Source organism: Phoxinus phoxinus (assembly GCF_949152265.1).
Source record: "Phoxinus phoxinus genome assembly, chromosome: 9".
NCBI classification, from domain to species: domain Eukaryota; kingdom Metazoa; phylum Chordata; class Actinopteri; order Cypriniformes; family Leuciscidae; genus Phoxinus; species Phoxinus phoxinus.
Window position 1 is genome coordinate 3280239 of NC_136884.1, and position 25000 is coordinate 3305238.

Consider the following 25000-nt stretch of genomic DNA (forward strand, 5'->3'; position numbering starts at 1 on the left):
TGTTCTGGGATCAGTTCCTCTGAAGCTGCAGTGATGACTGTAATGAGGTGTTGTCATGCAGGATCTGACCCTGGATCAGTGGCGTGTAAGAGCCGCTGCGGGTCATTAGTATTCATCCAGCAGTGTGTGTGTGTGTGTGTGTCTTGGCTGGTGTCGTTCCAGCGCTGGACTGAGTTTTAATTAGTCTGACCAGCTCCAATAACGGCACGCGCCGCTGCACGTCTGTTACACACACACACACACACACACACACACACACACACACACACACACACACACACACACACACACACACACACACACACACACACACACACACACACACACTCTCTCTCTCTCTCTCAATCACACACACACACACACACACACACGCTCACACTTGTGTACATTGTCGGCACACAAAATGAGCCTTGCGTTGACATATTTGTTCACTTGTTTTAAAGATTTTCTCGAAAACCTTACCAGACTTGGCTCTGATTTTCCTTTTAACTAAAAATATACCATGGAAAATTAGATTTTACTATATTATAGTAAACATCACAAATGTCAATTATATATTGTATGTAATAATTTTAGTCTAATCATAAAAAGTAAGATATGATATATAAGAATACATATCCATATATTATTATAAGAAAGTATATCTGCTTCATGAGTAAATGTAATTATTGTATATGGTACTATAAATAAATAAATAAATAAATAATTTGACTGTCACAAGAACAAAATGTATTTTAATATAAGTATGTATATTTTAGAAATGTATGTTTTTAAATACATGTCCAAGAATATCCTAATTAAACAGTGCAATGGTACAGTATCAAAATACTGTGGTATTACATCTAGTGCCGCACTGAACTGTGAGTGCTAGTTTCAGTCAGATGATGAGCTGTAAAACGTCCTTCATGCTGTCCGGTCCAGGTCCGTAATACAGAGCCCGGAATTGGGAAAATATGAAATGAGAGAAAAAATTGTGTCAATGCTTTTGATCTCTCATGCTAATGTTTTGCGTTCCCCTGAAAAACGTTGCGTTCCCTTGAGAAACTTTTCGTTTGTTTGCTAAGTATTTTACATTCCCTCCCCCGAGAAACTTTACGTTCGCTCGCAAAGAACAAAAAGTTTTTCTACCGAATGCAAAGTTTTTCAGGGGAACACAAGAGCGTTGACATATAATTTTTCCTCTCAACTCATATTTGTTTTCAATCCCTATGAGGCTCCTTGCTGTCCTGACAGAACCTCTCAGTGTTTGTCTGTAAACACTTCGCTGGTGTTGTGGTCTAACTGAAATCTGCCATGAAGGTTTGTGTACATTCACACTTGTCTTTAACAGATCGCTTGACACACTGTCATCGTTACACTGACGGTTCATGTTTTCACTCTAACTGAAATTTCACTTCCTTCTTCAAACATTTGTTTATGTCTGATTTATTTGTATTGTTCAGTGCCTATAATAGATTATAAAACGGATAGTTCCCGTCCTTGATTTTGATTGGTTGAGCCGCGCTCGAAGCCGTTGTAAATTACTCAACAAACACACACATGTGACCGCATTACATTGGTGTTACTAATAAACGGCGCAATTGCCGTTTGTGATGTTTTGTTTCTGCACGTGTTGCTTAGCAACCTCTTTGGAACTACATTGGAATAAATGTGTTATAACGTTATAGTTTTTTGTTGCTGGTGTTTATTTTATGAATAAAATAAATATTAAAATAAGTATTTTTATGGAGTAACCAGTTTATAAAAGCAATAAGCCCAACGAAGCTGTGTTTTACAGTGAATTTAGAACAACTAAGGGGGTTTTAGGCACTCACCTCCGCGTCGTGCCTAAATCCACTGTAAAACACGGCTTATTGCTTTATTAAACTGCATGTTTTGGAACCAACATACAAGTTCAATAAGATTATTTTTCAATTTTTTTGGACTTTCCTACACTAGTAACATCTCTGTCATCCATCCTGAAGCTACAAGTGAAACTGGAAAAATTTGAATATGGTGCAAAAGTTCATTTATTTCAGTAATTCAACTTAAAAGGTGAAATTAATATATTATATATATTTTGATGATTATGGCTTACAGCTTATGAAAACCCCAAATTCAAAATTAGAATATTGTGAAAAGGTTTTCATAAGCTCTAAGCCATAATCATCAAAATTATAACAAATAAAGGCTTGAAATATTTCACTTTGCATGTAATGAGTCTATATAATATATTAGTTTCACCTTTTAAGTTGAATTACTGAAATAAATGAACTTTTGCACCTTATTTTTCCAGTTTCACCTGTATAACATCAACTTCTGGTCACGTCTACGAACTTTAATGGTAAATGTTCCACTGAGTTAAGGTTGTGAAAGCATGTGCGTAATGACAGATTGTTTGATTTGATGTGTTTGGTTGAATTCTCTCGCGTCACTCACATCAGAGAGCACGCTAGCTTGTGCATTTCCATCTGAAACCCGTGTGTGCAATCTTTCACAGACCCACAATCCTGCTGTGCTCAGCGCTGGTGTCGGGAGGACAGCAGAGATGCAGTTTCAGTCCTAATGGCCTCATGAAGGGCAGAGAAACCCTCACGAGAGAGGACAACAGCAGCACGTGTGCCTGATGCATGATGGGAAACGACTGACAGGGCTCTAAAAAACAGGTATTTCATTGTTAATTCATCAGGGATCGTCTTGTCCGAGACTGAAGCTGTGCTGTAGGACACACACGCGTCCTCTAGAGACACACCATCTCTGTTTCCCATGATGCAGCAAAAAAATTACACGTCTGAATTATTTCTCATGTGACATCATTGCAAGGACAATGACTGCTAATGCTAACCGTGCAACACGTTTATGTATATTCACTCATTTGGATGGGAGGTGTAATAAAATGTATCTAATTTTGAAATAAATGTGAAATAATGTGCATTGAAATTAATTTAAATAATATAGTTTTTGTGTTCTATTTATTATTAGTTTTTAATATTATTATTATTTTAGTTTTATAATAATAAAACTATTATTTTAGTTTAAATTTAGATAAATTTAGAGTTTACACAGTAGGTTCTATATAGAATCTTCAAGGGTTCCGTCAGGCGCATCATATATATAGAACATTAGGGGTTCCAATCATGGAATCATTTTATGCATTTAGTTTAAATTAAATTTTTATTAATTAAACAGCTCATAAACAAACATTATCATTAGAAAAATGTAAATAACCTGTTAAACATGAAAGTATTATTAATCAAATACATTTCTCCTTATATTTATAATATATATATTTTTTTAAATGCACCAATATTACAATACATAGTAATATAGGCCATTGGCTAATATTTTACTAATACTTTTTACTTTTGTGGCGTCACATTTCTAAAGCACCCGGGAGTGAAATGTCTCGAACACAATCATGACCTTTTTGATATTCAAAGTGCAAAGATGTAAGTCAGCGAGCCACGACTGTGAAGGTCAGATTCAGAGGTTTTTATGGTGATTATTAAAGATCCGATCGTTATTTTTCCAGGCGAGGTGTTTTCATTATAGCTCTCAGTTCATGTAAACGTAGCTAGTGACTCTCTTGATGCAGAATTAGCTTGCACACGACCGCCTGGTGCAGGAATGGACTGTTGTGCCCTCTTTCTGTCTCGTATTGTGACTCGAGAGGATGTTTCTTGACTGTGGGGAGAGTGAAACGGGCAGGAATCCGAGTCTGAGATCCTGGCAGAGGATCCGTTCACTGTCTGATGTGATCTGTGCCCGAGGGACTCTGACATATGGAAGACATCGCTTATCCTGGGGGTCCGGAGAGAAATCATCGGGCCTGTAAACACACACACACACACACACTAATTCTGTCCCCTTACTGATGTCAGGGCCAGACTGTGTTTTATGGTTTCTCATAAGCTCCGCGTGTCATTTCGGTGTGTTTTGTTGGTTTGTCTTTGTGAATTTCTGGGAAGGTTATTTGGTGTGTGTGTGTGTGTTACCCTGCTGGAACGACCCGCTCTGGTCACGTCTGGTCCAGACATGTTTGAGCCGGTTTAGTCATAACCATTCAGTTTAGCAAACAAACGCTGTTAGCTCACAAATACAAACAAGACTTTAATCCACCGATAAACTAAAGACGGTTTGCTCGTGTAAAGGATGTTCTGTTGTTCATCTGGTCTCAGATTCGTTGAAGTGTGATGCTGAGTTTTTAAACGCCCTCTTACATACAGCTCATCAGATCTCGGTGTAAGATATTACTCAAGCTTGACACGTATAGCAATCGATACGATCCCACTCCGTCTCGTTCTCATCATCTGGATTTACAGACCTCCGAGTGCTTTTTTCTCTCAGTGCTCTTTGCTGGTTATTATTATTGGCAAATATGTTCATTTAAATACCAGACAGGTATAAAAGAGCCAGAAATATGACATTTTACTGGAGCTGCTGTGCCTGACATGAACGAGATTGAAACCCTGTAAAGACATACTAGCATCGTATTTCTTCCATATCTTTATGGGGCAGAAATAGTAACACTAGCGTGCTATTCCCATTTCAGCCTTTATGCATTTCATTTTATAATGCATTACACAATGTCATACTGTTTTTGCAGTATGTGTACCATCCACAAACCTTCTGATATATATTTAAATTTAGAGTTAACACAGTAAAAATGGTATTCTATATAGAATCTTCAAGGGTTCCGTCAGCCGCATCATATTTAGAACATTTCAGGGGTTCCAATCATGGAGTCATTTAATGCATTTAGTTTAAATTACATTTTTTATTATTACCGGTAATAAAACAGCTCATAAACAAACATTATCACTAGAAAATGTTAAATAACCTGTTAAACATGAAAGTATTATTAATCAAAGACATTTCTCCTTCTATAGATCCTTTGATGAGCAGACATTTTGTCTCGTTTACTAACTTAATTTTTATTAATTTTACAGAAAACAAGACTTTATTTGAAGTCATTTTTATTCTCAAGTAAATGTGTCTTGATTTAAGAATGTTTAGATATTTGTACTGGAAAAGAAAAGAAAAATACTAAGAATTTTTTTGTGTGTGCAGTCTAGCAGTCGCTTCTCTCACGGGTATATGCGCAGTGTGTCCCAGAAGTCGCAGATGTCGTCGCGTGACCCTGGCTGTGTGTGTGTGTGTGTCGTGAGGTTCATGATCAGCCAGCCGCTGTTAGCCGTGTAGCGAGGCCATGCCGGTGGCCGCTGCTGTCGACAGAAGGCGCTCGTGTCGGTGTGTGACCCGGGGTCAGCAGCGTGGGCGAACGCACCCCAGTAACACAGCATGCGATTGGACAGCAGTCGCTCAGGTCGAGTCATTGTGAAGTTTGCCACCGGGGCCGAGTCGAACAGGAATGGCAGCTCTGCTCCGTGACACACGTGATGATAACAGAACGACAGACCCGACCACACGCGCCGGTCGCTCGCCACCTGATCGAACACGTACATCCACACGGAGCTCCCGGACAACACGCCGGCACGGGCCGCTCTCCGGGACGGACACAGGAAGATGTAGTCAGTCACTATCTGAAAGCACAGAGGGATGCATTGTTCAAACATACAGCAAACATTGTGAAATATTAGAGTTGTTGGAAGCCCATTTCCACCACATAAGAAAAATCATTATTATTATTATGAGACAAAGTTGAAATTATGACAAAAAGCTGCAAGTTATGACTTAAAATGTCAAAATGATGACTTTAAAAGTCATAATTATGAGATGAAGTCGATATTATGACACACTACGTCAAAACTGTGACTTAAAAAGATATGATTGTGACATAAAAAGTCAATTATTTACCAAAAAAATTATTTACCATGATTTTTTTTTCCTTATCTGGTGAAACGGGGTTGAATATATTTTTAAACTGTAATTTATTCCTGTGATCAAAGCTGAATTTTCAGCATCATTAATTTACTCCAGTCTTCAGTGTCACATGATCCTGCAGAAATCACTCTAATATGATGATTTGATGCTTAAAAAAACATTTCTGATTATTATCAGTTGAAAACAGCTTCATATTTTGTGGAGAATGTTCAAAAGTACAGCATTTATTTGAAATAGAAAACATTATTTACTGTCACTTTTAATAGATTTAATGCATCCTTATGTCATCATCATCGTGAGGCTCTAGAGATACAGCAAGTCACATGACACTGACAGCTCAGGCGCCACCGTTGAGATGAATGCGAATGCTAACCGATCAGATTCTCCAGGTATATTGAACTGAACTGAGCCGGATGAACTAGACTCTGATTATTGAAGTCTGGCCCTGAGAGACTTGTGTTCAGTCACTTCATTGATTCTGCTTTGTGAATCTTCACTTTTAAAACCCGCGGGACAGGACGACATTAGCTCTGTGTCAGTGAACATACTCTTGAACATCAGCATATTGAACATGACGAGTTCAAACAGATGTGAAGGTAAAGAGTAAGGTAAACATTCAGTGTGTTGTTGAGATGAAGTGTTTATGTGTCAGCTTCTCACGTCTCTGTAGGTTAAATATCTCCATCTGTTACCTGGTAACCAAACACTCTTCAGAACACACACACACACACACACACACACACACACAATCCACCGCCTGCGGTCTAAAACTCTCTTCACCGACACGGATCACTTTCAACACACACAAATACACACACTGACTTTCTGTATCTTGGCTAAATAGTTATTTTTAGTATTTCTTTTATTCTATTATTTTGTAATAAATGAATATTAATTAGTTAATAATGTATTAATATTTTATACATTATAATACTTTAGAATTTTTATTATTGAAATATGTATACATTTTAAATTTTATATATTATATTTGTATGTAATTATCTTTATTATGTTCACATTTTAAGTTTGAGTTATTTTCTTGTCACTTCATAATTTTCTTTAGTTCTTGTTTTATTACTATTTCTATTTAGCTTTAGTAATTTTAGTGCTTCAACTGGTTTTATTTCAGTTAGTTGAGTTTATTAAATCAGATCCAGTCAGTTTTATTTTCTATAGCGCTTTTCACGATACACATATATTAATAATATATTTATGCCTTATAGTTGCATTCAGCAGATTAGAGCAATTTAGGTTTTTAGTAATTTTAGTCCTGAAACTTAAACATATTTCAGTTAGTTGCCAAAACAACATTTCAAATTATTATAATTTTTTCATGTAGCCTAATATTTATATATTATTTCAGCATTATTTCAATTAACGGAAATGAAAATGATTTGACATTTCTCGGCTAAAATGACTGAGGCACAGAATAATTAGTTAAAAAATAGGAGTCGTTTTCTGCGTCTCCATATTTATACTATCTATCCATCCTAAATAATATGTGATATTAGTAATAATGTCCATGCAGGGCTTTACTGAACCCTCAGATGAGTACAGCACTGAGTCACAGCGCCACCTTGTGCACGGCAGAGGAGGAGCATTTAAAAAGCTTCTTAATTTTAATATTTAGCAATTTTCATAACTGCATATTAGCATATTATTTTTACTACTTCAACCATAGCTTTCTATGGCAGAAATAGTGAGAGAAGTTAGCATTTGGTTTCGTTTCACATTCTCAAAAAAAATTCTGAAAATATACCTAATATATACCATTATATACTTATTAGTATGTCATAATTACTTAAAAATATAACTAAGCAAAATTGCAATGCTCTATTATAGTAACCGATTTTATGACATAATTATGAGATAAAAAGTTAGGACATACGAAGTTCAAATTAAGATAAATACAAAATTATGAGAAAAAGCCAAAATTATGTCATGCTAATTCATATAATTATACAAATGTAATTATGACCAAATCATCATTATGGAGATTAAAATGTCTAAATTATAACTACTTATAAGTTATAATTATAAATAGTCTAAACTGAGAAAAACTAAATTGTGGCATACTAAGTCACAATATATATGCACTTCACGCTTTTAAGAGACTCCAAAAAAAAAGAAAAAAGATGCTATAATACCATATACTGGGCTATAATATGATGATATCATCATACACAGATACTTTTGAAAGGCCATCAGTGGAGAAAGATGCTTTTTGGCCACAAAATTCTGTAATAATTAGATTCTGTCCATCAGATTGCATGGTGAATATGTGTCTTTATGACAAATTGCTGAAAAATGCAGAGGGATTGATGATCTGAAAAAGAAAGTGAAGTGAGAGATTTTGATGAAAGATAAGCGTGTGATCAGCACTGATTCTGTGTGCTAACCTGTGCTAGCATGTCCCTGCGGTCTGCGTGTGTGTAGAGCGGCAGGTATTTGCGCAGGATTTTGATGGCGTGATGTTTGAAGATGGCCGCCGTGTAGACGGTGCACTCGACCGGTGACACAGGCTTGGTGAAGACGCCGTACACAAAGATCACGCCTTCTTCTGAGGTGGTCCCTGAGAAACACACACACACACACGTTTGTTTTCCTATCCTTTTGAGGACATTCCATAGGTGTAATGGTTTTTATACTGTACAAACTGTATATTCCCCTTACACTGCCCCTATCCCTAAACCTGCCCAACACACACACACACACACACACACACTATCCCTAAACCTGCCCATCACAGGAAACATTCTGCATTTTTACACTTTTAATAAAACATTGTTTTTTTATGTTTTTTAAGCTATTTGAATTATGAGAACTCATGAAATGTCCTCATAAATCATGTTTAAGTTGTAATACACATGTCATTATACAAATTTGTGTCGTCAAAAATCACAAAAACAAGAGCACACACACACACATACACACCAATCTCAAACAGTAGAGCGTTGGCGCTTGCAACGCCAAGGTCATGGGTTCGATTCCCAGGGAAAGCAAGAGCTGATAATGCAATGTACAGGTGAAACTGGAAACATTTGAATATGGTGCAAAAGTTCATTTATTTCAGTAATTCAACTTAAAAGGTGAAACTAATATATTATATAGACTCATTACATGCAAAGCGAGATTTTTCAAGCCTTTATTTGTTATAATTTTGATGATTATGGCTTACAGCTTATGAAAACCTTTTCACAATATTAACATTTTTTCATAAGCTGTAAGCCATAATCATCAAAATTATAACAAATAAGGCTTGAAATATCTCACTTTGCATGTAATGAGTCTATATAACATATTAGTTTCACCTTTTAAGTTGAATTACTGAAATAAATGAACTTTTGCACCATATTCTAATTTTTCCAGTTCCACCAAATGCATAAATGTAAATGATTCTGATTTGACGTTGACTCTGGATGGTTTCTGACTGTACCGAGCAGCACGGGTTTCTCCTTCTGCCAGTGTCCTTTCTGAAAGGCGCTCACGGACTGTTCCTCGATCAGTTCTCCGTCGATGTACGGCCCCCAGCTCTCAAACACCTCCAGAAAGCGGAAGGGATTCACCAGCTTTGAGCCTGAGAACACAACCAACGTTTCATAGGATCTCTGGGAAGTCTGTGCACTATGCGGTTGATCTCTGAGAAGTGAAATGCAGGATTACTGGATTTGATCTGAGCGTTCAGCACCGCCTGAGGACTGAGGGACAGGAGACACTGCATGTCCACCAGCGAGCAGTTGGCCAGCTTTGCAAAGGTCTTCCCCAGCTTCAGAGACTCGTGCCTGAGGAGACGCATCAGTGTTTGAAGGCATGACACTGATCTGATGCATGTCTATATGTGTGACCCTGGACCACAAAACCAGTCGCACGGGTATATCTGTGGCGATAGCCAACAATACATTGTATGGGTCAGAATTATCCATTTTTGTATGCCAAAAATCATTAGGATATTGAGTAAAGATCATGATCCATGAAGATTTTTTGTAAATGTCCTACCGTAAATATATAAAACATGTATTTTTGTGAGTGAATGCAGCACAATCGTGAACATAAATGCACAACTTTAAAGGAGATTTTCTCAATATTTTCTCACCCTCAGATTCCAGATGTTCAATAGTTGCATTTTGGCCAGAAATTGTCCTATCCTAACAAACTATACATCAATCTATTTATTCAGCTTTCAGATGATGCATAAATCTCAATTTCAAAAAAATTGACCCATGTGACTGGTTTTATGGTCTGGGGTCACGTCACGTGTGTGTGTGTGTGTGTGTGTGTGTGTGTGTTTACCGTGTTTTCAGAGGAATGGAGAAGGGTAAACTCTGGAGAACGGCCTGTCTGAAGAGTGGTTTGCTGCTCGGGATCATCAGATGTAGACTGACTGACTGAGCGCCTGCGCTCTCGCCGAAAACAGTCACCTGAACACACACAGACACACACTTCTGACTGCTGAGGAACTTACATTATTGTCTCACAAACTCATGAGAAACTTTTATTTTATTTGATCTTTCAGTAAAAGTCATGCAGTCATGTCCATTTTTACCCAAACATAAAAAAACATTTCAAAAAAATAATCATTATTATTTTGCATAATAGAAATCAAGGAAATTGTAAGATAATTTAGTTTTTTTTTATTCTATTGACTTTTTCTTTTTTATCGCAATTACTGAGAATTTGTCACAATAAAAAAAATTAAAAGGCATATACATGCACAGACACGCAAACACACACATATAATATATATAAATATAATAATATACTTTTTTATATATAATATAAATAAAATAATTAATATAATAATAACATTTTTTTATGAGATATCAAATTTTGTGTCACATCACATGCAATGACAATAAAGGCAAACTAAACTAATATATATATACACACCTATATTATATGAACACAAACTTTTATGTTAGATACGATTAATTGAGACGAATTGATTTGACAGCTCTAATATATATATATATATATATATATAAATGTAATGGAATAGCAGGATAGATTGTGAGTTTTTGTTCATCTGCTAAAAGTCGTTCTGAAAGTGATTCCACTGATATCGTTCCTCTGTTTCGTTATCGTTATAGTTGTGTTACACCCTCTTCTATTCTTTAATATTTACAATGATTTTTTTAGAACTAAATTTGTATAGTTATTGTCCTTTTTGTGTTCAGGCATTCTGCATTTTTCGGCATTTATAAAGAAGTTTCTCTAAGCTCTTCTCACTTTGCCTGGGTCTCCTCCAAACACAGCGATGTTCTGCTGCACCCAGAGCAAAGCCGCTTGCTGATCCAGAATCCCATAATTCCCCACCGCTGACGTTCCCGGGTCTTTTCCTGACACTAGAAAGCCGAAAGCCCCTGCAGAGAGACAGATTCAGCCGTGTGTACATGACTTATTTTTACGGGTGTAACAATGTCACAATACAAAAATGCAATAGTGATAATATGTGTATAGTTCAACCACAATAAAATATCTGTGTGAGGAGAAAATTCAAGTTTTCGTGTCAGTACTACATTAAACTGCTATAATGTTGAATATAATGTATAATAATGCAACATGTGTGGGTCCTGATGAACCCTAAAATGTACATAAGCCCCGCCCCCTGAACACACAGTCCATGTGGAGAAGAGGAAGAGTTGTTGTCGAGCACATTTGTGAGTCTGATCAAACTTTAGCATCCATCTTTTCACATGCAATAGAAAGTCATTCTGTGTGCATCTCGCAACAGTTCCTATACGAGCGATTTATAGATGACCATGACAGAATATGCTAATTGAAGATCGTTAACTCCACATCAGCAACATAAATTCATCAACTAACCATTCAGAGACGTCCTGTTGCTTCTACATGTGTCACTTCTCGAGTCTCTCCATCTTTGTCTGTCTCCGTTTTAATAACAGAACAGTTTCTGTCATTTTAGTGTGTGTGTCTGCGTGAGGTAATTGCAGCTGCTAACACACACACACACACACACACACACACACACACACACACACACACACACACACACACACACGAGCTCTTGAAACCCCGCCCTCTGCAGCAGCTCATTTGCATTTAAAGGGCCAGGCACAAAACGGTGCGTTTTTGCAAACCCTCAAAAAGTGGGTTTTAACATGCTATATAAAAATATCTGTGGGGTGTTTTGTGCTAAAACTTCACACACACACCCTGGGGACATCAGGGATTTATTTTACATCTTGTGAAAGTGTCATTTTACCACCCCTTTAACATTTTACCAAATGTCTTGGACTGGAGTATCGCAATAATATCGTATCGTGAGTTCAGCATTGTCGTGATGTGTATCATGAGGGTATCGTTACACACACACACCCCTACTTATCTTACAGTGAGAGTCTCAGTGTCTCACCCAGGCGGTATGCGATGCTCACGACCACCGTTTGAGTGAAGTTACTGATGAAGCGTCCGTCGTAAAGCGGTTTGGAGGCGGATCCCGCGATGAAGTCTCCGCCGTGGATCCACACCATCACCGGCAGAGGAGCCGTGGAGTTCACGCTCACGGGAACGAACACGTTCAGGTACAGACAGTCCTCGCTCACCTGACGACACAAAACACTATTCAACACTAATATTCTGTCATCGTTTACTCTGTATGTTGTCCATATGACTTATTATGCGCTATATTCCAAATAATACAAATTGGTATCATGTGTATGACGCATTCAGACAATGAGACACATAAAAGTTAAATATTGTCACATTATACCCCCTAATGAACAACATAGTCGTTAAATAAATATATTTATGAATATGTTTGTTTATAATATATTTTATATTTATATTCTCATTGAAATAAACATGAGTTTAGTCATTTTGTACACACACACATATACTGTGTGTATATATATACATATATATATATATACAGTATATATATATATATATATATATATATATATATATATACAGTATATATATATATAAACACAATATATATGTATATATATAAACATGTATATGTAAAAAAAAAATAGTAATGCAAAAAATATTTAATTTAGATTTTTTATTTAAAATTAATTGAATTTGATTGGAATTAATGTCAATTGAATGTGTTTTCATACTCATTTCTTATTGGAATATGAGCATTTATTTTTATATTTTTAGAAATTATCTTTTGCATTGAAACTACTGAGAATTAATGTCACAATTCAAAAAACTTTAAAAAATAGCTTTATTTTTAAAGCAAAATAATAATAATAATTAATATATATATATATACTTTTTTTAATTTAATATAAAAAACATTGAATTAAATTAATGGAAATGTCATGTATATATACATAAGTGCAATACAATAATGTATACAGTATATATCAAATTCATTGAATTTAATGGGAATTTTATGTCAATAAGAATATTGGTGTGAAAATGTGCTTTAATTGTCATGAAAATAATGTCAATGTAATGTGAATCTAAATGGTATTAAAAATTGCCTCAATTTTCTTCATGCAAAATAATACCAATAGATAAAAAGCAATCAAAAAAATAAATATAAAGTTTAGATTTAAAAAAAATAATTTTACTTCAAATTTTTGGGGTGAAAATGAATGCTTTCATGAAATTCACCCAAAGATTTCAGGGAAAAACAAACATATACAATAAAATCTGACATTTTCAGGGCTTTATGGAATAACACATTTTTTATATCTATTCTGTGTATATATATATATATGAATGTATATATATTTAACTAACCCAATTAACCTAATTCTGTGTTTAATCACGATAAAATGACTTAATATAGCAAAACCCAAACAGCTTTTTCTGATCTTACAATCCCCAGAACCAGTGACGTCCCGCTCACCTTCTCGGGACACTCGTCAGAGACGGGTCCGACGCAGGCCTGCATGCACGGCGCTCTGGGATAGGTGGCGTCTCGCACCCCTCTCCACGGTGTGACGGGCCGGGGTGCTTTCCAGCGGGACGCTGCCACTGGCGGGTCGGCGAACGGGATCCCGTAAAAAACATAAGCCATGTCCAGCGTCAGGCCCTGGATGGTGCCGTCGTTGATGAGCAGTCTGGGCCCAGCAGGAGTTTGCTGGTCCTTGATGAGGGGCTGATCCGAGATCAGCGCTGCTGGAGACAGCTTCATCCGCTCCTCTGTACCGGATCCAGTGCTGATCAACACACACGCCAGCACACACAGACACAACACACACCTGTACGACTGCATACTTACTTCTGCCCGCTCGGGACCGACTGATGCATGCTGGGGTCCCACACATCCTCAGTGTGAGCACTTGTGACTCTTATTATGCTGCACACTGGGACTCTCTGTGTGTGTGTGTGTGTGTGTGTGTGTGTGTGTGTGTGTGTGTGTGTGTGTGTGTGTGTGTGTGTGTGTGTGTGTGTGTGTGTGTGTGTGTGTGTGTGTGTGTGTGTGTGTGTGTGTGTGTGTGTGTATAATGACAAGCTGACTGTCTGTACTTTAGAAAATTAAATCACATCAATTCCCTTGACGTTCTTCGTTGGATACTACAAGTTGAGTTGGTGAATTGGACTATTAAAAAAAGCATTCAAATAACATGAAATTTCATAGTAAATAGTTTTACAGTGATTTAATGATATTGGTAAAATGATATATAAATATTTATAGAACCTGAGTACCTTAAGGTACCATATACATAAGAAATAAATTCATAACCTGTGTCTTATGATTATAATAGTCCACACACACACACGCACACATAGTGCTGTCAAATTAATCGTTGTTTATATAATATGTGTGTGTATATATTATTATATTTATGTGTGTGTGTGTGTCTCTCTGTGTGTGTACATACATACATTGATATACGCACATACACACATAAACACAAGCTTTTTTAATGTTAGATGTGATTAATCAATTTGAAAGCTTTTAATTTGACAAAAATTATAAGAAACAAAATGCATTCTGAAAATAAACATTCAAACATATACTTCTAGGTTTGAGAAATGGGATATTAAAGGTTTTAGATAATAATTGTGTGTGTGATACCTCCTCCACACCGCCAGGCGGAGGTACGCGCGCTGTTTGCCTCGTGCTCATGACGACCGGGCGCAGCGTCTGACGTCACTGCTAACAGCAGCAATGGCGGCGCCCACAGAAAGCACGAGTGAAACGCCAACAAATAAAAAACAGAAAAAGAGCAAAAATACAGGTACAAATACACCTAGAAACAGTCAACTATAGCTACACAGTATTATCCAAACAGTGCGTGTTGACATCGCGCCTATAATTCCATGTTGGTGAAGTCAAATGACATGTTTATGTGTGATTGCAGATCGTGTAGAATTAAAGTTATGTTTTTCTTGTAGCTACAATGATGTAGTACTTTGTTAGTGTGCGCATTTAATTTCTGTTTTCTCCAAAACATTCAGTTATTGTGCATTTGTTGTCTTCCACATCTTCGGTAGTACTTCTCTGATACACAACTGATGTCTGTAAACAACTAAATAAAATTAACTTGAATGTTTCCAGCTCTATAGGTGTACTAGTACAGGCTTAGTGTGATATTAAATGTTATTACCGTGGTATTATACATACTAAGTGATGTTTATGTTAGTGTACAATGGTATTTATAATATACTCCAAGGTGGAGCATAATATTATATGCACATTTTGGGGAATAAACGCACATCCAAAAAGTTTTTAAATCTCTATTTGGTAACTTAAATGTTGATTTTCCAGCTCTATAGGTGTACTAGTACAGGCTCAGTGTGATATTAAATGTTAATACCGTGGTAATATACATGTACTACAGTACTTGGGTATGTTTATGTTAGTGTACAATGGTATTTATAAGATACTCCAAGGTGGAGCATAACATTACATGCACATTTTGGGGAATAAACGCACACCCCAAAGTTACTGTAAGCTGCTTAACGTAAAAGTGTTTGCTAATTTCTTAATGAATTACTAATTAATCTCTGTTGTCTGAATCGTAGCGGATGAGACCGAGCTGCTGATGGTGCCAGACGGCTGGAAAGAGCCTAAGTTCACCCGAGAGGACAATCCCAAGGGATTGCTGGAGGAGAGCAGCTTCGCCACACTTTTCCCCAAGTACAGAGAGGCGTACCTGAAGGAGTGCTGGCCGCTGGTGCAGAAGGCGCTCGGAGATGTGGTACGTGTGTCAGGACAATCTTCATTTGGGTTTAAAAATGCTTGTAAGCTCACTGAATTAGTTTGTCTGTTTTCTCCTGCTGTTCTGTAGTTCATCAATGCCACACTGGACCTGATTGAAGGCAGTATGACGGTACACACAACAAAGAAAACATTTGACCCTTATGCAATCCTCAGAGCAAGGGATCTCATCAAGCTATTGGCCAGAAGTGTGCCGTTTGAACAGGTATGCATTGTACTGCTTTACAAGCTGATTTGATCTACATATATATATATATATATATTATACAGAGAGAGAGAGAGAGATAATAGTTATTCAGTACCGGTCAAAAGTTTGGAAACATTACTATTTTTAATGTTTTTGAAAGAAGTCTCTTATGCTCATTAAGCCTGCATTTATTTGATCAAAAATACAGAAAAAAACTATAATTTGCTAATTATTATTACAAGTTCAAATATTAGTGTTCTATCTTAATATATTTTAAATTATAATTTATTCCTGTGATGCAAAGCTGATTTTCATCAGCCATTACTCCAGTCTTCAGTGTCACATGATCCTTCATTCTAATATGCTATTATATATATATATATTAGGGCTGTTAAACTATTAATCACATCCAAAATAAAAGTTTGTGTTTACATAATAAATGTGTGTGTACTGTGTATAATTATATATATATATATATATATATATAAATACACACACATGCTTGTATATTTTTAAGACATTTTTGCATGTATATACTGTATATAGATTTATGTATAATTTATGTTATATTAATGCTGTGCATGATAGCTGTTCCTCAATCAGTGTATGAGGCACTGCTGCTTGCGCTGGGACTATAGCGTTTAGCTTCAATTTTGATGAAATTATTCTCTAATCGGTTGCATATTATGTCACGGATATATCCCTCGAATGCATAGTGCAGTCCCTTCTGTCTCGCTCTCTCAGATATTTCACCTGTTCGCCAAAAACTACTAATTATCTCCTTGGGAATGTCTGACACCGGTGCATACACACTGTAATAGACGTGCCAGGCACGAAAGCTTGTCAGGCGTAGCAACAGTAACTAAGGAGGGTCAATTATGGCGCTTTTCCACTGCACAGTACCAGCTCGCCTTGGCTCGCCTCGCCTCGACTCACCTTTGTTTGGTTTTCCACTGTGTAAAAGTTGTACCGGTACCTGCTTCCAGGTACTTTTTTTCGTATCACCTCCGGCGAGGTTCTAAGCGAGCCGAGGCGAGCTGAGGCGATACTAAACTGACGTGACACACGGGAGACTGCTGATTGGTCAGAGATAATCGTCACTATTCACTGCGTCATTATTGCACGCGCCAGACGGAGTATCCTGAATAACCCCGGCATTTTTAAATAGTTTTGCCAGAGATTGCGTGATATACCCATTACTAATATTATGTAAAACAGCATACACTCGATTTCCTCCATTGTCCTGTGTGTGTGGGTAGCGGGTGTGTGTCGCGTCGCTATGACGACCAGGTACTATTGTGGAAGTACTATATGCAATGGAAAACGGAGCGAAGCGCGAGCCGAGACGAGGCGAGTCGAGCTGGTACTGGTAATGGAAAAGCACCATTATTGTGCAAAATCACTGAATTCTGTGCAAAAGCACAGATTATCATTATTGATCAAAAGTGTCACACAGACATTTGTAATGTTACAAAAGATTTCTATTTCAAATAAATGCTGTTTTTTTAAGCATTTTATTAAACAAAGAATCCAAATGGAAAAAAAAAAAATAATATGAGGCAGCACAACTGTTTTCAACATTGATAATAATCAGAAATGTTTCTTGAGCATCAAATCATCACATCAGAATGATTTCTGAAGGATCATGTGACTCTGAAGACTGGAGTAATGATGCTGAAAATTCAGCTTTGATCACACTTTAGAATATATTTAAGTAGAAAAAAATATTTTATATTGTTACATTTCACAATTTTGACTGAATTTTTAAACAAATGAAAGCTTGGTTAAATTTTTTTTTTTTAAATATATATAATCTTATAATTTAGCCTAAAATCTTTCTCTAAACCTCCCTGTTCTTTTCAGGCTGTAAGGATACTTGAAGATGACATGGCTTGTGACATCATAAAAATCGGGACTCTTGTGCGAAACCGCGAGCGCTTTGTGAAGAGACGGCAGAGACTGATCGGCCCCAAGGGCTCCACGCTGAAGGTGTGCAAACACACGGCTCCGCTTACAGCAACGTCTCCCTTCATGTGTCCATATTACACTTCACTTGTCAATATTTCTTTTATTCCCAGACAGTGAGGTCCAAAAGTCTCAGACCACATTGAAAATCTGGGTTTTTGTTTTTCATTTATACTTTAAAAATGTTAAATCCATAAATTAATGTACATTTACCAATTCAGCTTTTCACTCAAATAGTTTTGATAGCCATTTTTTAATACATTTCTTTTTTTAAATTAATTTAGAAAGCTTAAAAAACTGTTGCATTTTCACTGGTGGACTTTGGATTCCTCTTTTTAATGTTATTTGCTCTTTTGCTCTTTACTTTTAAGAGATGAAGTTCGTTCTTTTGATGTTTTAATGTTGTTTTATTGCTTTTGCATGTGTTATTTCGATGTTACAGTGAATGTGATATCATGCATTTGTTCTGTTTCAGGCTCTCGAGCTTCTGACCAACTGTTACGTGATGGTTCAGGGCAACACGGTGTCGGCTCTCGGCCCGTTCAATGGCTTGAAGGAGGTGAAGACATTGATTCAGTGTCCTAGTTTTAATCATTCAAAACTGTTCCCCTTGAAAACTAACCACACTACTTCTGCTCAGTTTTAAATACATGAATGTAAAGGATTCAGTTTGAGCTTCTCTCTTGTTTCTGCAGGTACGGAAAGTCGTGCTTGAGACAATGAAGAATATTCACCCCATTTACAACATAAAGGTACATAGAAGACGGTGTAATATTATAAACTAAGATTTAGCGTAAAGAAAGTTGTCATTGGTTGTGAATAGAGCTGCACGATTCTGGATAAATTGAGAATCATACATTTTTTATTTTTTTTAAATAAAGATCAAGATTCTCCCACATGTTTAAAAATGTTTACATTTTTTTTTAATCAGCATGAACTATTCAATGACTCTCAAAGACTTTCATTACTGAATGAATCAACGTTTTTGAATGAATCTCTTGAACAAATGATTCAATGACAAATCAATTTTTAACAGTCACGTGTCGCCACCTACTGGTGTAACAATGTAATTTCATAGAATATTATTTAAAGCATCAAGTTACTTTCAAAAGGTGATTTACTCTTTTTTTAATCGCTACCGCAGACATCAGTGTTTATATCCGAACTATAAACTTTTATACCAGTGATCATTTGAATGATTGTACCAGTAATATTTCATACATACATGACAAGACAACTACTCTCTCCGGATCTGAATCTGTGTGATCGTACTTGTTTAAAGGTTTAATAGACTTATTGCTGAATCGTTATTTACGAGTAAGATCACATGCATGTGTGAATCAAGATCTTGATCTTTTAATGATTAATCGTGCAGCTCTAGTTGTAAACCATGTTAGGGTGGTCTGTAAATTAAGAATGTGTTACTGCCGTCATGAGCGACTCTAACAGTAACTGTGCTTGTGCTTCAATCCTCTCCAGACATTAATGATCAAGCGGGAGCTGGCGAGCGACCCGGATCTGCGCACTCAGAACTGGGAGAGATTCCTGCCCAACTTCCGGCATAAGAGTCTCTCCAAACGCAAGCAGCCCAAGAAGAAGACGGTGAAGAAGAAGGAGTACACGCCGTTCCCCCCGCCTCAGCCCGAGAGCAAGGTACGAGCGCACAGAAGATGCATCTGTTAATATTATTTAATGGACCTGAGCTAACATGAATTAACATTGAACAGTTATATTTATATTAATTAACGTTATTAATAAATACTGTATTACTTGTTAGTTAATTAACTAATGGAACCTTATTGTAAAGTGTTACCACTTGTTTGTGTTTTTTACATATTCAATCATAATTCAATGCAAAATTAATAATAATTATTAGGTATAAAAAAACAGAAACACACAATTGAACCTGAGAACAACTGTTTAGTAAAATATAGTATTGATCGAGTTGATTCTTGATATTATTAAATAATAACTATTATATTCTCTTATATATACTCTTTGATATAATATCAAATCTATAAAAACTATATTTATAAATACATATATTTGTTGAGTTTTTAGTTGAATGAATGTATTTTTGAGGACATCCCCGCACACATAAATGACAAAGTGTTTAAAAAAAAATTAATGATAAGTTTTTTTATTGACCGTTCTTGTTTGCCTAAGTGAAATATTCTTGTGCACAGATTGATCAGCAACTGGCGACCGGCGAGTTCTTCCTGCTGGAGAGCGAGAAGAGGCGCAAGAAGATGACTGAGATTAAGGTGTGATGGGTTTTATGAGTGTTTGCACAGATACTGTGACTGATTGGAGATAGTTCTCTCGTAACCGCTTGTTTATTTGTTGGACTGAAGGTGAAGCAGGCCGAAGCTTTATCCAAGAGACAAGAGCAGCGGCAGAAAGACTTCATTCCCCCGAAAGAGAAGCCCGCCGTGAAGAAGACCAAACCAGGTACGGCCAAACCTGGCGTCAGAAACTGCTGCGCAATACTGAATACACTGAGACGCATGCGACAGTGATGCGCTTTATTTGAGTTTTTATTCATATTTTAACTTTTCATGTTGATTTTAGTAGCTGAGCTATAAAAATAAAATGAGCTTATGCCATTTATTTTTTATTTTTTTATAAATATTGCTTTTTAGGTTTATTCTTATTTCAGTTTTTAGTTCCAGTTAGTTTTTATTTATTTATTTCCAGTATATCCAGTATATAGGTTTCATTTATTTCCAGTTTACAAATTTATTTCAGTTTATTGGCAACATTTCAAACTTTTGTTTAGTTGGAAAAACTTGAACTAAACGAAAATTAGAAATGTTGCCAATAAACTGAGATAAAATTATTAACTGGAAATAAATAAAAACTATATACTGGATATACTGGAAATAAATAAACTAACTGAAATAAAATAAATTAATCCTAAAAAGCTAAAAATAAATAAATAAATAAATATATATATATATATCAGCTTCATTTCAATTAACAGACATGTTTTTAATAGTTTATGTTGATAACCCTGGTCCAGAACTGCGTCTCATGTTGTATAATGATATTAATTATATTATTGTATTTTATTATATTTACTATATTTTTTTCCAGCTTTATTTTTAATTAACAAAAATTATTTGATTAGTTTTAGTTAACGATAATAACCCTGGTCCAGGATGGCATCTCATATTGTATTATAATAATAATGATAATAATAAAAGTAATTAAGATAAATTATTATTCATAATAATAAATTATTAAATCACAAAAAGTTAAATCGTTAAAATATAAAAATTAAACTTATATGTAAATATAATACGTTAAGCTTGTGCATTTATCCAGAGCAACTGCATGTACTGAATGTGATCTTAGTCAGAAGACTACGGTAGTAATATTGGCATTCCTAGTAATATGATTTTATATTGTGTAAATAATTCAAATCAATACGCATGTGAATATATGATATATATTTTATTACAACATGATATAATATTTATTATTCTCTTCTTTATAGCAACCACAGAAAACAAAATTGATATTCAAGCCATTAAAGACAAAGTGAAGAAAGCAAAAAGTAAAAAGCTTGGAGCTCCTCCTGTAAACCCCGAGACGCCGTCGGTGAAAGACGGCAAGCGGAAGAAACTCAAGCGCTAACTCGCGTCGGGCGATCTGAACTCTGATCCTGGACAAACATCACCGCACGTCTGTTCAGCGGCTGTAATACTGTGTTCATATAAAAGATGTTTGGTTTCATGCTTCATTATAAAACCTCAATCGTGTTTTAGATTTGGCTTTTGGAGATGAGGAATAAGAGACGGGAAAATATGAAACACAAAACTGTGTGTGAACGATCATCATGAGTTTGTCCTGCACCTGTTGCTTCGGTTTGAGGCAGACGGCAGATGCTCATTGATCGTGTTACATACTTCAGGTATAATAATAACTATGAACTGTGTACTGTATATACAGTATGCACATTAATATGCTATTTGATGACCTATAAATGTCTTTAGTCCAGCGGAATTTGTGATGCTTCTGCTCTCGTGCTGTCCGTCAAGAGCAAAGTACCTCTGTATGTTCATTTTTCAGATTCATCTTTTTTTTGCTACCCATCTTTTCTTTTTTTTCTTTTTTTTTTTACATGTAGTTCAGTGATTTCTCTGATATATGGCAATAAATCAAATGATATTTGTCATATATCTGTCTCGCTCTGAAGGGAAACTGAAGGGACTAGATGGACTAATTGATGAAAAACACATTTCAGCCCAAATCAAAATCATTAAATATTAATGGGATCTACAGATACTTGAAAGTTCATGAATTTAGAATTAGAATTTGTGGGGTAAATATGCTTAACCCCACCCCCTTTTTTAAAAAAGACATGAAAATGCACATTCCGAACTTAAATAATTGTAATTCAAGAATGCTTTTGGAATTTAGATGTAAGATTGGTCTTGTTTTTAAGAAGACATCTGGCAGATTTTTGTAGAAGTGAAAAAAATTAACAAAGTTAAACAGAAAAAAAGTTATAGAAGTTTGAGTTTATGAACATTTACAATGTTAAAAATTGTATTAATCATATTTTATATCAAATATATACTTTCAAAACCTGGTGGACTAAAAACGCAAAAAAAAAAAAAAAAAAAAAACCAAAGCCAAAAATCTGAACAAGTTGTGTTTCAAATTTTAGGTTGATATCTCAAAAAATCATCTTTCAGTGAGATTTAGTTTGGGCGCAGTACCACACTTCTCCACTAGTCGACATTACTGCCCATATAAGGGCGCCTCCATTTCCATATGTTGTTTGAGTGATCTGAACCATTATTTTTACAATTTTCATACAATTTATGAAGTAGACATCCTATTCAGAAGTAGTGTTGGAAGTTTGGCAGATTTTGCCAAATCTGCCACATCACACATGGTGAATCTATTTTTTTTTTTTTTATATTTAAAACATTTTCAGACCTTTTTTTCTAAAATAATTGCATGGATGCTATCTTTTTAACAATCTTTTGAGATTTCTACCATTCTTTCATGATTTTTCATGATTTCTTATGTTCATCACTATTTCAAAATAAAGCTTCACTTCAAACGCAAACAGGATATGATTGCAATAAACACAGGCAAACATGAGCCATATCTACACATTCTTTAGACAAGATACATTTACTTGAGAAGCAAAATGACTTGAGAAAACAAGTAATTGGAAATAATGATCAAAATTTAGTTTTTGTAAGAAAAATCATCTTGTTTTCCCTTGTGTATTTTTTTTTTTTTTTTTTGCAGTGTCCATTGTTAATTTATTGTTAATAATTTTTACAATTTGAAATATTAAAAGTTAGTATAAAATATTACAAGGTAGTATATAGCTATGTATAACATTTAATATTAATCTAGATTAATAAATGCTATGAAAGTATTTCATTTTAGTTCATTATACAGTACCTAATGTATCAGGTTTAATGTCAACTGATAGTGAACGGATCCTTATTGTAAAGTGTTTAAAATATTTCTGTGATCTACAGATACTTGAAAGTTTATGAGAATGAGATTTTGCATTGCAGAAATGAGAATTTGTGGGGTAATATGCTAAATTGATATGAAAATGTCAATGCAAAAAACAAACAAACACTTAATGCATAATTTTCTTCATAATTACTCTTTTAATGCAATGTATAAAATGTGCATGGAAGATTTAAAGTTCCTCCCTGTCCCAGTGGAAATATGGCATATTTGTTTTTGCAGTTGCACCTTCACTCGTATGCAAACAGGTTATAATGACATTTCAGGCAATAAACGCAGGCAAATATGAGCGGGACAGATATGAGTCTGATAATCACGACCGACAGGCAGAAGGAGCCGCAGGAGGACAGCACTGGGTCCCAGTCAGGAGTCCACCAATAACCTACACAAACACACTCATGTTTAGAGGATTTAATAGCAGGGTGCTGTAGATAAGATAACCATAACCGCCCGAAACACTCCAGTCGCTCTTACAAATGTCTGAATGCCGTTGCATTTGCACTGTTTCTCAACTAGTTTTGCTTCACAACCAAGATTAGTGAACCAGAATTTCACTTTTTAATTTTTTTTGTAAATGCATAAACATCGGAAATATGATTTACAGCCTAGTCTCCAAATATTAGATGAGTTTCAGTGGTTTCATTCTCTCAAAGGCCAAATAAAGGTGAACACCCATGGGTTCTGTATTTTTAAGAGTGTATATTCATCCTATTTAATGCATATTTCTGAAATCCTGTCGTTTTTTATGGTTTAATGCCACATAATCAGCTTCCGACATCATTTGTGCGCAGACACAGAAACTCGCTGTGTTGCGATGACAGTCAGACATTTATAGTTGTGTGTGAAGTGAACAGATGTTTTCTGTGTATTCAGATTGAGAGGGCTTGTCTTACTGTGCAGGGCGTCGCGGGTCGAGTTTCCTGTGAAAGAACGAGAGAGAGAGAGATGTGAAGTGAAGCGGTTGTTGGAAAGGAGGAGTATGTTTGTATCTGACACTCACGACAGAGTTTGTTGTCACACGTGTCCTGACCACATTCGCTGCACGATGACCCTTGTCTGTATGGAGCTACGCCTCGATAATTTCCTCTGTTGAAAAAAATTTAGTTGTGTGTGCAAACAGTACGGAAACATGCTTTACATAAAATGCACCGTTCACAATTCACCACACCTGCAAATGTGGTGTTCACACTTACGCTGTTGCATAGTTGCACACAAATATGATTCCTGGCCATGTTGAGAAAGACGCCACACCGTTTGGACAGGCCTGCGCGGCACAACCAACCTTATACGTGTCTGCCCACACAACCTTTACGTGCAGAACGCAAGCGACACAGAGAGGGGTTATTCACTTATGTTGTGTGTATTTG

The 25000-nt window shown here is 35.9% G+C and overlaps 3 protein-coding genes across 8 annotated transcripts in view; 1 reads left to right on the forward strand and 2 right to left on the reverse strand.

Annotated features, from left to right (window-relative positions):
• The window catches only part of krr1 (KRR1 small subunit processome component homolog), a 65365-nt gene extending 42165 nt beyond the window's left edge, over positions 1 to 23200 (forward strand). For 5 of the 6 annotated variants that reach the window (XM_079622127.1, XM_079622128.1, XM_079622129.1 and 2 more), the window contains 10 exons: positions 2480 to 2645; positions 15778 to 15953; positions 16044 to 16178; positions 18024 to 18149; positions 18601 to 18684; positions 18821 to 18877; positions 19605 to 19778; positions 20312 to 20389; positions 20480 to 20576; positions 21625 to 23200. In XM_079622127.1, the coding sequence (XP_079478253.1) occupies positions 15798 to 15953; positions 16044 to 16178; positions 18024 to 18149; positions 18601 to 18684; positions 18821 to 18877; positions 19605 to 19778; positions 20312 to 20389; positions 20480 to 20576; positions 21625 to 21764 (1047 nt within the window). In that variant the 5' untranslated portion in view covers positions 2480 to 2645; positions 15778 to 15797 and the 3' untranslated portion in view covers positions 21765 to 23200. Of the gene's footprint in view, positions 1 to 2479; positions 2646 to 14841; positions 14991 to 15777; positions 15954 to 16043; positions 16179 to 18023; positions 18150 to 18600; positions 18685 to 18820; positions 18878 to 19604; positions 19779 to 20311; positions 20390 to 20479; positions 20577 to 21624 lie in introns of those variants that run through there. The other variant, XM_079622126.1, reaches the window with a different exon arrangement.
• On the reverse strand, positions 4656 to 14173 carry LOC307003537 (crystal protein). Its single transcript, XM_079622116.1, has 8 exons — positions 13652 to 14173; positions 12197 to 12386; positions 11050 to 11183; positions 10114 to 10241; positions 9487 to 9605; positions 9260 to 9400; positions 8223 to 8395; positions 4656 to 5522 (listed from the first exon to the last, which is right to left on the reverse strand). Exons 1-8 carry the CDS (start codon positions 14018 to 14020, stop codon positions 5067 to 5069), a joined length of 1710 nt encoding a protein of 569 aa, XP_079478242.1. The 5' UTR covers positions 14021 to 14173; the 3' UTR covers positions 4656 to 5066.
• Positions 23201 to 23397: 197 nt separating the features above from the next.
• The window catches only part of glipr1a (GLI pathogenesis-related 1a), a 5430-nt gene continuing 3827 nt past the window's right edge, over positions 23398 to 25000 (reverse strand). The window contains exons 3-6 of the mRNA XM_079622133.1: positions 24827 to 24939; positions 24634 to 24719; positions 24527 to 24553; positions 23398 to 24015 (exon numbers count right to left, since the gene is read on the reverse strand). Of these exons, the coding sequence (XP_079478259.1) occupies positions 23864 to 24015; positions 24527 to 24553; positions 24634 to 24719; positions 24827 to 24939 (378 nt within the window). The 3' untranslated portion in view covers positions 23398 to 23863. The remainder of the gene's footprint in view (positions 24016 to 24526; positions 24554 to 24633; positions 24720 to 24826; positions 24940 to 25000) is intronic.

Coding starts and splice junctions, on each gene's coding strand:
- LOC307003537 (XM_079622116.1), bottom strand. CDS start 14,020: ATGCAGTCGTACAGGTGTGTGTTGTGTCTGTGTGTGCTGGCGTGTGTG. Junction 10,242..11,049: donor TTGGAGGAGACCCAGGCAAA/GTGAGAAGAGCT, acceptor GTGTGTGTTCAG/GTGACTGTTTTCGGCGAGAG. Junction 8,396..9,259: donor GGAGAAACCCGTGCTGCTCG/GTACAGTCAGAA, acceptor TGTGTTTCTCAG/GGACCACCTCAGAAGAAGGC.